This window comes from Oncorhynchus tshawytscha, linkage group LG15 (genome assembly GCF_018296145.1).
Source record: "Oncorhynchus tshawytscha isolate Ot180627B linkage group LG15, Otsh_v2.0, whole genome shotgun sequence".
Lineage (NCBI taxonomy): Eukaryota > Metazoa > Chordata > Actinopteri > Salmoniformes > Salmonidae > Oncorhynchus > Oncorhynchus tshawytscha.
In genome coordinates, this window is record NC_056443.1 from 27091505 (window position 1) to 27107722 (window position 16218).

Here is a 16218-nt window from a genome sequence, read left to right on the forward strand (position 1 = left end):
TGTCTGGGCAAGTGTAGCACAGGTGGACGTTGAAAAGGGGTGGAGTGAAAATATGAGGAAGAGACAGAGAGCACTGTGGACAGGTAGGGCGAAACACACCAGTTTAAGTGAGGATTCTCAGATATTTTGCGATGAAATAAAACAACCGACAACACTAAGAAAAGAAAAATAATGATCATTTGTTGACGAAATGAAGAAAAACAGTATGGCATGTGATGTGGATTATCTCTAGGTCTATCGATCCTATTTGGAATCAGTTAATTTGTTGTTGTCGCGCATAACCGAAAGCTGGGTTCATAAATAAGCAAGATCGTGGCACCAGTAGACTTTCGGTCATTTTGTTGACGGTAAGTATTTACCACTCATCTTTTTTGAACTAGCCTTTGGCATCAATTTACCCCACCAGTCAATACAGTATATTGACAGTATTTATTCTGAAAGGCTAAACAATGGCGTCGACGTTACAGTTAGTGGCGTTCAGTAATTCATAGGCCTACACCTTGATTTACTATCAACTCCAGGGTAACAAATGGTGCAGAGTTACTTTTAACTCTGTTGAGAAAAATGGCAATGACATTTTGATAGGCAAGAATGAATCAAGCATTTGATTTAGAGAAACGCATTTTTCTGTAAACTCCAATGCATGCCTTATGAACCAGATAAATCAAAGCATATTTTCACATTTTTGTTCTAAACTATTTTTTCAATGATCATGGATGATCATTTTAATGCTGACCATACACCAGCAAGCTCAATTGAGGATTAACACAGTTTGACAATGGCAGCGTTTCCCAAACCAAAGGGTGCATGTTTTGTTTTTTGCCCTAGACCTACAGAGCTGGTTGAAATAGTCAACTCAGCATTAAGATTTGATTAATTGAATCCGCTGTATAATGCTAGGGCAAAAACTAAAACTTGCACCCTTTGGGGTCCCCAGGACCGAGTTAAATAAGTATTTTCCTAACAAGGGTCATAGGCAAATAGTTATGTCACTGCTAAGAGAGGTGAGTGTGTATCCAGGATTGTGTATATATATCTATATATATCTCTTTCTCTCTGAAATAATTACTCAACTTCCAGGCTACTTCATTGGGATTGCATGAAGGCACTCCCAGAGATTGCTTGAAGGCACTCCCTTTGTTGACTGATGTAGATTGGGGACAGTTCTGGTTGTTATGAATCAGACCGAGTCAGTCAGGCCATGCATTCTGTTAAAAGAGCCCTTCTCTATGAGATGTTATCGTGAAGCTTTGTCAAACTCTCTCTTTGTTAGAATCCCAGCTCATCAGGGATCATGTGTCCAGTAGGTTTTTCAGACTCCAGTTATCAAATCAAAGTTTATTGGTAGCGTACACAGATTTGCAGGTTTTATGGCAGGTGCAGCGAAATGCTTATGTTACTGGTTACCCCATTAGTTTGTCTTTAATTGATCGAGTGCACTCACCCAATCAGCACCAAAAGACGTAGCCTCAAAACAAAGCCTCCCAAATGCATCATTTAGCTACCTCCCTCTTATAACATTCATTATCCGGTAACTGAGTGGGTTAAATATGCATTCCTGTGCACATAAATCTGAATAACCTCAAAGCAATGGCATGCATGAGAAATGACCCGTGATTGGTTGCTCGCATGTTTTTACTGCAGACTTGGCACATGATTGTGACTTTCATGAAATAGTTGGGTGTGGGTTTGGGAGTTGTCCTTGGGAATCTCTTTTGACAGGAATAGTGCTTGTCCGGGCTAGCCCCTTCTTGCGTCTGTCTGCATCAATGTGTTTCTGTCGGTCTTTCTGTGGAAATACAAAATGGAAATGGCCTTCATCTGTTAACCAAGCTACAGTCTGCACCCACATCATCAGCTATGACATAGACATACACACATGTTATATCTGATATGTCAGACAGTTGATGTGAGAACTGGTTTGGGTTTCCCAGAATAGTTGACACAAGAATGTAGGCCTCTGATTCACACCCTTCTCTGTGATTGTTTTATAGCGGCAATTCCCTGACGCGGAAGTCCACACGCAGACAAGGACATGAAATGACGTGTGTAGTTAGATAGACGTTAAGTAGTTGTTGGAAATTACAGCTTGGCGTCACAGGTTGCGCCTCTTTTTGTGAATTGCAAAATTTGAGTTCAAGACAGAGAGAAGAACATGCACTTCCAGTAGTCTCTGAGCAACAGACGTGTGGGCTTGCTTGCTTTGAGATTGCAAAAAAATACTATTTCAAAGTTGATGTAGGAGCTGGACAAAAATACGTCACTTGATTTAAGAACCGAAGGATGGGCACCAATGTTGCGGTATGATTAGCTTTATATGTGGTAGCAGTAAACAGTGAGCAAATGTATTTTGAAACTAAGTGACTAACACCCACTGGCGTATTCTATTAGCACCCACTTGCTTATTCTTATTCTAACACACTTTCATCTCTTTGTTTCCTGTCCCACCCTCTCTTCCCATCCTCCATTGGTTAATTCTTCTCCTCAATCGTCGCCTTTCCCCTCTGTTTCTGTAACTGGTTCTTTGTCCATGTCAACAGGGGTGATAGGATTTCCTCCAACAAATGTGATATAACAAACTTGATTCAGCTGACACTGACTTTGGTGCCAGGTAAAAAAAAATGTTGCTCATTAGGGTTGTTTTATGGTGTTGATTTGATACAAAACAAAGGTCTGTTAAGTGTTTGGCTGGTACTGAAAGCAGTCACACTCGGCTCCCTCTTGTGTTAGACAGCGCATTAACTCAGGACTTTTATTGATGAATTCTTGTTATGGGTGTCCATAGCGACCAGAAGAGGCCGGTATGTGAACTTAACATAATTACGGTAAAACAGGCTGGCTCATTGTTGAATTGAGGCTCAGAAAAGGTACTGTCTCCTTTGGTTACAGCTCTTTGACTTTCTCTGATGTTCCTCCACTGAACAAAATCTGTGAATTCCCAATTCAATTATGCATAATATTCCAATGGTGAAGCTGCTGGGAATTAGATACAAGGCAGTGTTTACGCTGTATCTTGGAATTGGCTTGAAATGCTTCCTCCCTTAACTCCCTTAAGGTGATCACTAACTGGACTGGGGAAAGCTATACCCTTGCGTACTTACCTACCCATTCTAGTTAGATCAGAAACGACTTTGATAAAGGAAGGATATATTGTTCTACTAATGGAACCGGACCATCCTGATACATTATTTGGATCTCCATTAGCTTTTTCAGAAGCAGCAGCTACTCTTCCTGGTGTCTGCACAAAACACAAGTAACAAAACACTGATGCACCCTTAAGGGCAAGGTGTGCTGCTCTGTTTTGAGCCAGCTGCAGTTTTGCTAGGTCTTACTTTGCTGCACTTCACCATATTGCCGGACATGTAGAGTGTGGAATCATCCACATACATAGTCATTCTAGCTTTGTCTAAGACCAGTAGCAAATCATTTGTACAAAAAGATAAGAGTAACGGCCCAAGGCAACTGCCCTAAGGGACACCGCAATGTACATATCTGATGTTAGAGAAGCTTCCATTGAAGAACAGATAAGGTCTCTCTGGGTTCTATTGGATAAATGACTCTCCAACCATGTGATGGCAGGTGATGTAAAGCCATAGCAAAGTGACAATTTATGATCAATAACATCAAAGACTGCACTGAAATATAACAATACAGCTCAACTATCATCTTATTATTAAGTGATTCATCAATATTACATTTTGGCCGATAACGATATTTTCCTTGCTAAAATAAATATAACGATAACCGATATTGAAAATGTTTGCAGCCTTTTAAGCATTCTAGTACATTTAAATAGTTAGACCACTGCGTCTATGTGTGTGTTAAGGCATTGCATCTCAGAGCAAGAGGTTTGAATCCAGGCTGTATCACACCCGGCCGTGATTGGGAGTCCCATAGGGCAGCGCACAATTGGCCCAGCGTCGTGTGGGCTGTCATTGTAAATTAGAATTTGTACTTAACTGACTTGCCTAGTTAAATAAAGTTTACACACACCACACTGACCAAAAAGTTATTTTGTTGGCATTTACCTATGTCCCCATTACCAGTAAAACATAATGAAAACCTATTTCTTTCACTTACTTGCTGTGCATTTTTGTTGTTCATTTGTTCAGTCGTTTCATTCTCAACCAGGATTTCTTTGGGACGCCGTTTGGGTCTTTGCAAATAACACAACATAATCTGTTTCAGTAGCTGTAGTTAACTAGCTAACTATATAGCTAGGTGTCATCTAAAATAGCCCTAATTTATAAGACAGTTCTTATTTGATTAATGGTGGTCGGACCCATCTATGTGAAGCTAGGCACAATAAGGATGAACCACAATAGTGAACTTGCGGTTAGCCTTCAAAATAAAAGTCTGGCATAATTCTATTTGTATTCATTTGCATCACTGTCAATGACATACTTTTAATTTGAAGGCAACCCGCAAATTCCACTATTGTGCCTAATCCTTATTGTGTCTAGTTTCGCAAACACATAACCCGGCCCGTTCGAGCCTCATTAAATGAAATCAGTTTATTTGTCACGTGCGCAGAATACAACAGGAATACAACCTTACAGTGAAATGCTTACTTACAGGCTCTAACCAATAGTGCAAAATGATGAAGCTAGCTGGCTGCTTATAATGTTAGCTTTGGACCACAGGGTTAAGTAGCTGGCTAGCTATTTATTTATTTGAATGAACTGAAGTTCAATAGGTGAACAAGTGGCAACCTAGCTAATACTTACTCACAAGGATCCCTAAATCATTGCTAAGAATATTCTACAATGTAGGAAAAATAAAGAAATAAAGAAAAACCCTTGGATGAGTAGGTGTTATAAAACTTTTGATCGTGTATGTACATGAGATATCATCAGTAAATTTGCTAAAATTCTGAACATGTTTTCACTTCGTCAATATGTGGTATTGTGTGTAGATGGGTGAGAATCTAAAATTAATTTAATGTGGAATAAGTCAAGGGGTATGAATACTTTCTGAAGGCACTCTAATATGGTAAAATGTAATAAAAACATAGTTTATCAGCTCTGTGGGATGTTAGGCTGAAGCTACTGACCCTGAAGCTTGGCTCTCTCATTCCTCCCAGGCTTTAGGGAGGGAGGGTGGACAATGAGCTTGTGTCCCCACGCTCTCTGGTAGCTTTCATAGCTAGGATGGGTTATTTCCACCTCTGGCGCACAGCTCTAGAGAAGTCCTTGTTGAGGAAGATGTCGGTTCCTCTCAATTTCTTAGCTCTCTCCAGAACAGCCGTCTTGTTCTTGAACCTTAGGAACTTGACGACTTTCCGCCTGGGTCTGTCACCTGGGCTGGTTACAGGTGTTCCAGACCTGTGGGTGTGGCTCCACCTCAATCTTCCTATGATCCATCTGCACTTTTTTGTGATAATTCTTCTCACATTCTCCTCAGAATCCATCCATGTCTCATGATTCACACACAGTGCTGATGTCATCTCGAGAGAACTTAGTTTTTTTCCATCTTGCGGAATGTCTCTTTCAGGACACTCACCTCTCCCTGGGAGAACTGCAAACTGTTCTGAAGGTCCTGGACCTCTGGGCAGATCGTCCATTCTTTTGTTCGTTGAGTTAACTAGTATTTGGAAAAAGTTATTGAAGCTAGTTTCTTGTTGCTGTAACAATTGTTTGTAGATATATTTTTGTTGATTTTTGAAAGGTCTGTGATCGCGAAATACTGTCCACTCCATTACTCCAACCTTTAACTTTGGGTAGCATGATGGTAGCAATATAGGCTAATTCCGGTAATCCACGCAATTCCAGCCAGCACCACTGACAAGGCCGATGGAAACAGCACCTTTACATGACTCTTCCCCTCCATCCTCTTTGACCCCACTAGTGCTGTGGTGCCCTGTAGGGTCATGCTGATGGACCAGGACACTCAGTGGCTGTACCACCTCCTGGCCGAGGTCCAGTTGGAGAGGTTCTACCTGCGTGTCCGGGACGGCCTCAACATCACCCGCATAGAGCACTTCAACTATGTCAAGGAGTCTGATCTCGAGCAGATCGGCATTAGCAAACCAGGTCAGTGCTCGACGCAGTTGCCTCCAAATGATTTGTATCAGAGTTTTGCTGTTTTGACCAGATGGTATACAGTTACGGATTAAAGTGACTTTTCGTAGCAATTTAGGCAGCAGGTTAGGATAATTAACGCAGCAGGTTAGGATAATTAACACAGCAGGTTAGGATAATTAACGCAGCAGGTTAGGGGAATTGGGTTAAGGTTAGGAAAAGGGTTTGTATTAGCTAAAATACAAAAATTCTAAGTAACATGAACTTGATTAATATTATTATTATTTTTTTACCATGGCAGTATACCATCTAGCCACAAGCAAACTATCCTCCATGTTGGCACTACCGGTAGATTAGTGGGTTACGGTAGAATTGAGTTGTAAGTGCTGTTGATCTAGTTTGTTTTATGATCTATGGGTATTTGTTGACATGTAGGACAGAGAAGATTATGGGATGCTGTGAAACGGTACAAGATCACCATGAGACCAAAGTCATGGATCACCAAGGTAAGACATGTACACCACCTCCCACAATGTATTTTTTTGATGATTGTAAAACATTTTATAATTTTTTTAATATATTTTTTTCTCCCAGGTCTTCAGTGGCCGTGGTCCGGAGGGCGGTGACCAATGGGGCAGTATGGGGCAGGGCCAGGAGACAGGAGGGCGGGCACTCACCTGTCTGATTCAGGACAGTGAACTATCTCTAGGGGAGAAGCTAGGCATGGGCTCCTTCGGTGTGGTGAAGAGGGGAGAGTGGCAGACCCCCACTGGGAGAGTGGTGAGTGTTTCTATTGGGACACTATTTCCCTTATTTTACTCACCAAGTCCAATGTTATGAATGTAGATATGCAGCAGTACTAGTGAAAAGCCAGAGCTAGGTTGCCTGTTTGGAAAACACACAGGGCAAGATATCTTAAAGATCAATAGCAATTGCATTACAGTATATTCCCGATCAATAGAAATTGCATTATCTATTCCAAATGTTATTAATCAGTACACCTAACTCATCCATCCTTCTCCTTTCTGTTGCCGTGACAGCTGCCAGTTGCGGTGAAGACTCTGAGGAGTAGCCTGTCCAGACAGACAGACACGCTGACAGACTTCCTCCAGGAGGTGACCACCATGCAGTCTCTAGACCACCCCAACATCATCCGCCTCTACGGAGTAGTGCTCACACAGCCCCTGAAGATGGTGAGACTGCCATATTCTTTCCAACCTCTGAAAGATGGAGTATAAAACATATTTATTATTTCTCATATTTCTACATTGAAATCCCGTCACCTTTAATTCCTGGGCCCAATAGGCTAATATTCTAATCAGAAGATTGGTTATTCAAATACAGCCATTCAAATTCAAAGAAACTTTCAGTGGTCATTCAGATGTTATGTTTTTCAAAGAATTCACTTAGGGAATTTGAGGGGGGAAAGTAAAATCCTCAGAGCAAATAAGTCCCTTTAAAACCGTATTATCTTTCCCCCAGGTGACAGAGGTGGCATGTCTGGGATCCCTGTATGACACGCTGCGCTCTCGTCAGTACGAGTACCCCCTGGCACGCCTCTGGCTCTTCGCCACCCAGATAGCAGCAGGCATGGAGTACCTGGAGGGTCGCAGGTGAGACACAAAACAGTCCCACTCTACAGACTACAACCACAGAGAACAATGAGACCGATATTTCACTGGATGTATAAATGTGAAGCATTCGCTTGGTGTTTCCACTCACTGCCACATATGGTAGTGAGAGGAAGCCTAGTGGTGGGCAGTGGAAGAAGATGGAACGAGAGATTTTGGCCTACATTCTGCTAATACATTTGATCCCAATACCGTTTTCTGTTCCCAAAACTAGAATCGGTTACAAACAGTGTGGACTAAGTTTTGTAGACTTTACCCTTTGTCAAAGTTGTAAAAAATAGCATTGTTTTATAAGGAGTGCAAAGGCAAATTGAGTTATTGCACACTTCAGAGTAGGCATTCTCTAATGGAAATATGCAAATGTTTGCTAGAATTCTGCAATAGGATCTCGCTAGCTTGCGCTTGGCTCTGCCCAACTCCTTGCTTGTTCTGCCCACTATGACTCGTTTGTTCCCATTTGGAATGATGGGCTGTGGTCTCTTGGTTTAGTTATAAAAATCTTTGCTACAACCACATATGCCATTTTAACCACTAACTTTACTGTAACCCTCACCGTAACCCTAAATGTAAACAATTCCTCTGACCAACGTAATACATTTCCTGAAAGCCAATCAAATTTGACCAGAGGCGGATGAAGACACTTCTTACCAATGAAAACCCAGTATCATTTGTGGTTTTGGCTGGTAAAGTGTGCCTGTGTTATATCTCCTCCAGGTTCATTCACAGGGATCTGGCTGCCCGGAACGTTCTCCTGGCATCCAGGGAGATGGTGAAGATCGGGGACTTTGGGCTGATGAGGGTCCTGAGTCAGGAGAAGGACCACTACATGATGACGGCCCACAGACGCATCCCCTTTGCCTGGTGAGCTGAGGAGGAAATGTCAAGGAGTGTGTGGGGGGAAATGTTATTTGCAAGTCATTGATTGTTTAGCAGTGTAACCTAATGGAAGCCGATGTGGAGATATCACTACTGTGGAATTTTCTTTGCTGGATGATTGTCAGTTTGTAGTAATTCCATCTCTCTCTTGCGCCCTCCAGGTGTGCCCCAGAGAGTCTGCGTTTGGGCTCCTTCACCCATTCCTCTGATGTGTGGATGTTTGGGGTCCTCCTCTGGGAGATGTTCACCTATTGTGACGAGCCTTGGCTGGGGTTATCTGGCAGACAGGTATGTGTAGAAAAAGTTTAGAAATTGAGTATGGAGACAGTTTTGTACACTTTTAAGATAAACCATGACTCACAATGACTCAAGGCTCCAAGCATCTGTACGACTTCTGAAATATTTGAGCCCTTTTTAGCAAAAAAAATGTTCAGTATTGTGTGTGTGTGACCACAACAATTGCACTATAGAGATATTGAATATGTCTTTGTCATTAAATGTTCCTCTCTTTTTTTCTCTCCTCAGATCCTGTGGAGGGTGGAGAGGGAGGGAGAGCGTATGGAGAGACCCCCTGACTGTCCTCAGGAACTCTACTCTGTGATGAGAAAGTGTTGGGCCTGCACCCCATCCGACCGACCCACCTTCTCCCAGCTCACCACTCTGGTGACAGAGGTAACAGACTATACATTTCTATGTACATTTGTTATGCACTGTATACAGTTACATTATACTCACCAAAACGTGCACCCGGGGGGGCAGGACTGAGTTTGGTGATCTCTGCTCTAATCCAGTTGTTCCTTAACATGTTTACTTTTTTAAGCATGTCGGCAGTGACAAGAATACAGGCCATTTTCACTTTGAGACGTGCTTAAATAGTTTTCCCCTCCCTCTATCTAGGCTCAGCCTATAGAGGTGCGTGCTGTGAGGGACTTTGCGGAACCTAGGAAACTCACTCTGCTATCCAACGACCTAGTGACCGTCATAGACCATGGGTGAGTGAGGGATAGGAAGAAAGAGAACATTTATGGACACGAAAGATGGAATCATTTGTTAAACCTGCTCCTTCAAAGAGCTCCATTCATGAACCGCATACCAACCCTGATTTGATGGTTAACCCTAATCCTCACATTCTTGCCCCCTTGTGGTAATTCTTGAGAGGGGGGTATTATCAAATTCTTTATCACGAAAATCTTACAATTACTCCACGCTCTGTCTGCTTTTCTTAACTTGGCTAACACTACATTATGCAGAGTCTTATGTAAAAGTGTCAAGAGGGTTGTTAAGGACTGATAAGCGGTTTATATTTTTAGTTAAGTCTATAAGTCAGTATAAACGGTTATAACTCACTGGTTGGAATTGTACAATGGTCACTCGTTTCTTAATGTGATTCTTCCTCTGTAGTCTGGAGCTGTGTGAGTGGAAGGGTCAGAACCAGAGGACCCTGACGGTGGGCTGGTTCCCCCCAAGCCTGGCTGCCCCCAGCAGCACTCCTGCTCCTCCCGCTGCCCCTGGTCCTCCCGCTGCCCCTGGTCCTCCTGCCTCCAGCCTCATCTCTCCCCCTCTGAAGGGCAGTCTGCAGCACACAGGGCATGGAGACACCCACCCCGACCGTAGCTGGGGAACCCCGGAGCGCCTCGATGAGTCAGTCAAGATTTAATTAGGTTTCGATAAGGCTTGGATAATGTTTTGCTGCTGGGACTTAATCATGCTGTATGCTAACCTTGGTTCCTGCATTCAACAGCGCTGTTTTCTTGCAATGTTTGACAATGATGAGTTGGTTAAGTTAGAAACTGCCTGCAGGAGGGTCTTAGCTGGAGGAATTAACCACCTTCCACTTAGTATTCAGCACTTTTCTTTTGTAAACATTCCACCATGAGGTAGTGTAACAACCTACTCAACCCATGGTTATATGATAAATATAGTATGACTTTGAACCTTTGAGTATACATCCCATGACCATTGTTCCCTTTAAATGTTTTCATCACTGAAGAAATTTCAGGTCTGCTGAGCGCAAACTGTAGGCCTACAGAGACTTTTGAACAAAAAAAAAAAAACATGCAGGGCTTGACATGAACCTTTCTAGGGCAAGCATTCCGCTAGCGGAACCCCTCCACAACATTCCGCTGAAAAGGCAGCGCGCGAAATTCAAAAATATTTTTGGGAAACATGTAACTTTCACACATTAACAAGTCCAATACAGCAAATGAAAGATAAACATCTTGTTAATCTACCCATCGTGTCCGATAAAAATAAAAAAAAGAAAGCACAACATAAAGCACAACATAAAGCACAACACCGAAAGCACAACATATGATTATGTTAGGTCATAGCCAAGTCAAAAAACACAGCCATTTTTCCAGCCAAAGAGAGGAGTCACAAAAAGCTGAAATATAGATCAAATGAATCACTAACCTTTGATCTTCATCAGATGACACTCATGGGACATCATGTTACACAATACATGTATGTTTTGTTTGATAATGTGCATATTTATATCCAAAAATCTCAGTTTACATTGGCGCGTTACGTGCATTAATGTTTTGATTCCAAAACATCCAGTGATTTTTGCAGAAATACTCATAATAAACATTGATAAAAGATACAAGTGTTATTCACAGAATTAAAGATATACTTCTCCTTAATGCAACCGCTGTGTCAGATTTCAATAAAACTTTACAGAAAAAGCATAATCTGAGAACAGCGCTCAGAACCCAAAACAGCCAGAGGAATATCCGCCATTTTGGAGTCAACAGAAGTAAGAAATTACACCATAAATATTCACTTACCTTTGATGATCTTCATCAGAAGGCACTCCCAGGAATCCCAGTTCGACAATAAATGACTGATTTGACTGTTCCATAAAGTCCATCATTTATGTCCAAATAGCCATTTGTTGTTAGCGTGTTCAGCCCAGTAATCCATCTTCATGAGGCTCAGACAAAAACTCAAAGTTCCGTTACAGTCCTTTAGAAACATGTCAAACGATGTATGGAATCAATCTTTAGGATGTTTTTAACATAAAACATCAATGTTCCAACCGGAAAATTCCTTTGTCTGAAGAAAAGCACTGGAACAAGAGGTAACTCTGTCGGGAGCGCGCGTCATGAGACCAAGGCACTCTGCCAGGCCACTGACTCAGAGGTTTCATGAGCCCCTCCTTTATAGTAGAATCCTCATTCAAGTTTCTAAAGATGGTTGACATCTAGTGGAAGCCCTAGGAAGTGCAACTTTATCCATATCTCAATGTGTATTCGGTAGGCCAACCTTTGAAAAACTACAAACCTCAGATGTCTCACTTCCTGGTTGGATTTTTCTCAGGTTTTCGTCTGCCATATTAGTTCTGTTATACTCACAGACATCATTCAAACAGTTTTAGAAACTTGAGTATTTTCTATCAAATACTACTAATAATATGCATATATTAGCATCTGGGACAGAGTAGGAGGCAGTTCACTCTGGGCACGCTATTCATCCAAAAGTGAAAATGCTGCCCCCTATCCCAAAAGAGTTAACCTGTTTATCCACTTGTCCTTCAGACAAAGAGGTGACTGAAAATGTTGTTTGATGCAAGAATTCACTTTAAAATTGCATCATTATTCCCATACAATTATGCTACCCCCTGCATATTGGCAACTTATTCAAGCCCAAAATACAACACTGCCGCTTTAAGACAAAAAAAGCTCTTTACTTGACTCACTTTTCAAAGTTTTGTGCTCTTGTAGGAAGCAATCACTCCCCTATTGCTGACTACACATCATCTATAACTGGGCTAATAACTCACTAACTAGCAAAGGATATTAACAAAATGTACACACGTGGCTTCATGCAGCTCACGCTTTGATCTCAAAACAAGCGCATCTACTCACGACCGCTCATGCGCTAAACACAGTCCAGTTCAAAGTGAATGCCACAGATCCATATATGGCAATTGTGTATTTGCATATAGGCCTACTGCAGCTCTGATTTGTTATGGCGCACCGGTCTGTAGAATGTGGGCCTGAGTCGTGCATGTCAATGCAATAGAATCCTACTCAGATGCATTCTGCCGACAACATCTCTTGCATAGTTAGTTTTGCATAGTTTGTTTTGGTATGTTGCATTGAAAGTGGCTAATATTGCATTGATTCGATCACAATTGCCACAGTAAAGGGAAATGTTGATAGTGTTAACTAATGGGGAAAACTCTAGAAAGTTGAATCTCATGCTTCTCTGTGCGCGCTGATATTTCTTCTGCGCAGCAGTCCCGGGGGAGCTGCGGCCCGCACTCAGCTTAGAGGCTGTGACCAGTGTGTGTTTGGAGAGTGTGTTTACCTGTGTTTTGTTATCTGCCGTTTTTCAGGAGCGTAAACTGGAGGAGCGGCCCAGCAAACAGAGATCGCGAGGAAGAGGGCTCCAACTTACAGAAAATGTCAGGTAACGACGTCAAGCAGAGCTCTTTGAACAACATATGGCTGATATGAACATGTTATCCATGTTCTACTAGCATTGAGAGCAACGGGTCGGAAGTTCGATACCAACTAGGGATAACCACCCCCCAACATGCTGTATACTGTACATCTTTTGTACACAATAAATATATTAAACATAACTATCCTTTTGTCCCCAGGTATGACCAGGAGTCTGGAGTCTGTTCTGAGCGATCCCCAGAGCTGGACTCAGACGGTAGTAGGGGTCAGGGTGGACCCCCGTCGTGGACCCGTCCCCGCCATGGGGGCCCACAGTGTGGGGATGCAGCAGGACATCCGTAGGTTCAGCGAGGCCAGCATCAACCCCCCGGCTCGCCCGCCCCCACCCAACCCCAAAAACTTCAAGATCCCCCAGGTGGTGATCCGAGATCAGAGGCCTACTGCAAATCCAGCCCCAGGCACCTCATGGCCTCCACAGCCTCCAACACATCCACAGCAGCAGATGCTACAGCCAGCCCAGCCTCAGCCCCAACCACCGCAGACCATGGGAGGAAGCAATCTGGGCAAGATGGCCCACATGGCACGGTCAACACCAACACTGGATAACTATGGGGACAATGAGAGGGATCAAGAAAAGGAGAGGGTGGTGAGGGAACGAGAGAGGGAGAGGTACCCGCCTCAAGTGCAACGCACCAGGGAAGCCGTCATAGCACAGGTATGGAATTGATGTAGGGTCTTTAGTTCTTGAGGTGTTAGACTAATTAAAGAGCCTGAACTGTCTAACTTACTAAGGTATTCTGATTGGTCAGGTCATGGAGGCGGTGCATGGAGTAACCAATGAGGAGGTTCGTAATGCACTTCGCCGCAATGAGTGGAACCCTGTTAGGGCCCAGCAACAACTAAAGGTAAGACAGAATTTCTCTTATAATTCTTATGTAATAATTCCGAAATAATGCATATTTTATTTACATATACTTAAAATGTATTCTCCATTGACCAAAATAGTTAACTAAGAATACTAAAATTAAGTATTTGGATCAGTGTTTATGTAATTAATACTAAATATGATGCCCCAACCTCACTTCTCTCTCTCTCCTTCTCTCTCAGATGGAGCAGCTGTACTCTCTGAGCCTGTGTTCTCGTGACGACTGTGTCATGATCCTGTCCCGCTACCAGTGGAATCTACAGCTGGCCAGTCGCTACCTGATCAGAATGGTACGGGAGGACAGGACTGGAGGAGGAGAGAGGAAGAGGAAGGATGGAGAGAGAGGGACACCCCCTGTTGCCATGGCGAGACGAGGAGGAGTATGAGAGGTGGAGGGATACTGGAAACAACAGACAATAAAGCTTTACAACATTTAAGAGGAACTGACAAGGAATTTTAGGAATTAAATGGATGGGAGGAGGATAAAAAAGGAATTGAATATATATGGAGTGAACCATAAAGACGTTACAGTCCTTAAATACTATTTTATCCTTTTTTTTACAGTTCTGTTAAACATCTTTTTTTGTGACGAACTGCCCACATCCTCTCTGTTCTCAAAAATAGTTGTATCATGATAAATATGTATATATTGTATTAGCATTGATTATATTTGTTGAATAAATTGTTGATACAAAATGTGCATGAGCTAGTGGTGTACATGTGGCTCATGCCCCTCAATTTTACAAATCATTAGAGCTGGGATGTCGTAGAATCAAGAGAATATACAGTGTGATGTAATTTCCTTTCACAGGAAGTGTTTGGCATTTCTCACTGCCTTGACTTTCTAATTGACCTCTGGTTGTGAGCTTCCCATTATGCTGTCTATAAAACTGGAGCAGGAGGAGGTTACATGGGGCTGGAGAATCCAGCACTACTATGGAGCTGGCCTTATGTTAAACTGTACTTCAGCATGCTTCCAGCAAGGGGGGTAATGAGAACACCTCCCTTATGTTGTGAAACTGCCTTACTCCTTTCAGGCCCCCCTGGAACTTTGCCACTATTTTGTGTTTGAGGTTTGAACCGTCAACCTGGTGACCAGGATCTCTTTCAAATCAAGCACGACTCTGTGTAATTGAGATTGACAATCACAATAAACGAATTGATCATGCTTTGAAACCACAAGACAATTTCCCATTGAGCCGAAATATGCAGCATTTAACCGTGAACGCAGGAACATAAATAAAATACCCTTTTTTTTCTCGGCTTTAAATATAGACTATAAATATAGAATATTTAATATTAGAACTTGGGGTGTCACGTTCACAAAGATGAATGCCTACACAAAGTGTTTGAACCCAGGTCTGTTTGGGATCAGGGCATCTGTCATGTATTCCTAGTGTCATTTATTTGTTTATGGGGTGAGTATGAAGTTGACTCTATGCCAGGGTTAGGCAACCCTGGTCCTAGAGTGCTGCAGCAGTTCATGTTTTTGTTTTAACTGACATGGAAGACCAGGTGTGTTGAATTTAGGCAATCACTGAACTGATCAATTAGCTCAGTGTGGTGCCTACTGTACATGTAATTATGACAATCCTACTGTACCTGCAGCACTCCAGAAACAAGGTTTCCTACCCTGCTTTGTGTAAAATTTGGGGAAAGTTTTTTTGTATTAGGTCAAACAATTATTCTTTGTGGTAAATAGAGCAGTTTGGGATCTTTCGTTCAGTGTGACCTGTAGTTTTACACTAGTGCCGAGATTCAATATGTCAAGTTCTAGGCATTGCAGCTTTTATGGTGGATTGAGATGCAGCCCATACAACAACAAAAACATCTCTAGCTTTAAAGGCAATTGCCGACTGAGCCAACATATGCAGTGTTTACTGGTAATAAGATTATCCTTTCAAAACCACAATGTCTATAACCTGCGATTGGATTGAATCCCGGCCTAGGTTTTGTGAGTGCCAGAGAGAGCTAGGCCACTGAGGGTGGGGTGGAGAGCAGTGTTTATGAAGCCCTGTTAAATAAATGACATGTGTTACTAATTGGAAAAATGTATCCTGCCTTATAGGCTTTTATTCTCTCTTTCACCAGTCTCCACCCAACATTTTTTAAAGTCATGGGCCCAATTCCATTATTTCCCCTAGTCTCCTTCCCTAGCTCCTTTCCTTAAAAAAGGCTATGGGTTTAAACCTTGCCGTTGCTTTATTCTACGTTGCTATCTAATTATTTTTGATGTTTTTGCACAATTTTACATCTAAGGTGTTTGGTGCAGTATTTCGGAAGTAAAATATGCAACGTGTTGTCTGAAATTCGGAGCTGCTGGGCAGGTCTGTCTCACTGTCTATGCTATTGGATAGAGA

The 16218-nt window shown here is 42.3% G+C and overlaps 1 protein-coding gene across 1 annotated transcript; it reads left to right on the plus strand.

Annotated features, from left to right (window-relative positions):
• Positions 1 to 46: 46 nt before the first annotated feature.
• On the plus strand, positions 47 to 15040 carry LOC112214751 (activated CDC42 kinase 1). Its single transcript, XM_024373742.2, has 15 exons — positions 47 to 347; positions 5848 to 6032; positions 6456 to 6526; positions 6615 to 6800; positions 7061 to 7213; positions 7503 to 7633; positions 8366 to 8512; positions 8689 to 8815; positions 9053 to 9199; positions 9425 to 9519; positions 9929 to 10168; positions 12867 to 12940; positions 13134 to 13648; positions 13743 to 13838; positions 14041 to 15040. Exons 2-15 carry the CDS (start codon positions 5870 to 5872, stop codon positions 14242 to 14244), a joined length of 2349 nt encoding a protein of 782 aa, XP_024229510.1. The 5' UTR covers positions 47 to 347; positions 5848 to 5869; the 3' UTR covers positions 14245 to 15040.
• The last annotated feature ends 1178 nt before the right edge of the window (positions 15041 to 16218 follow it).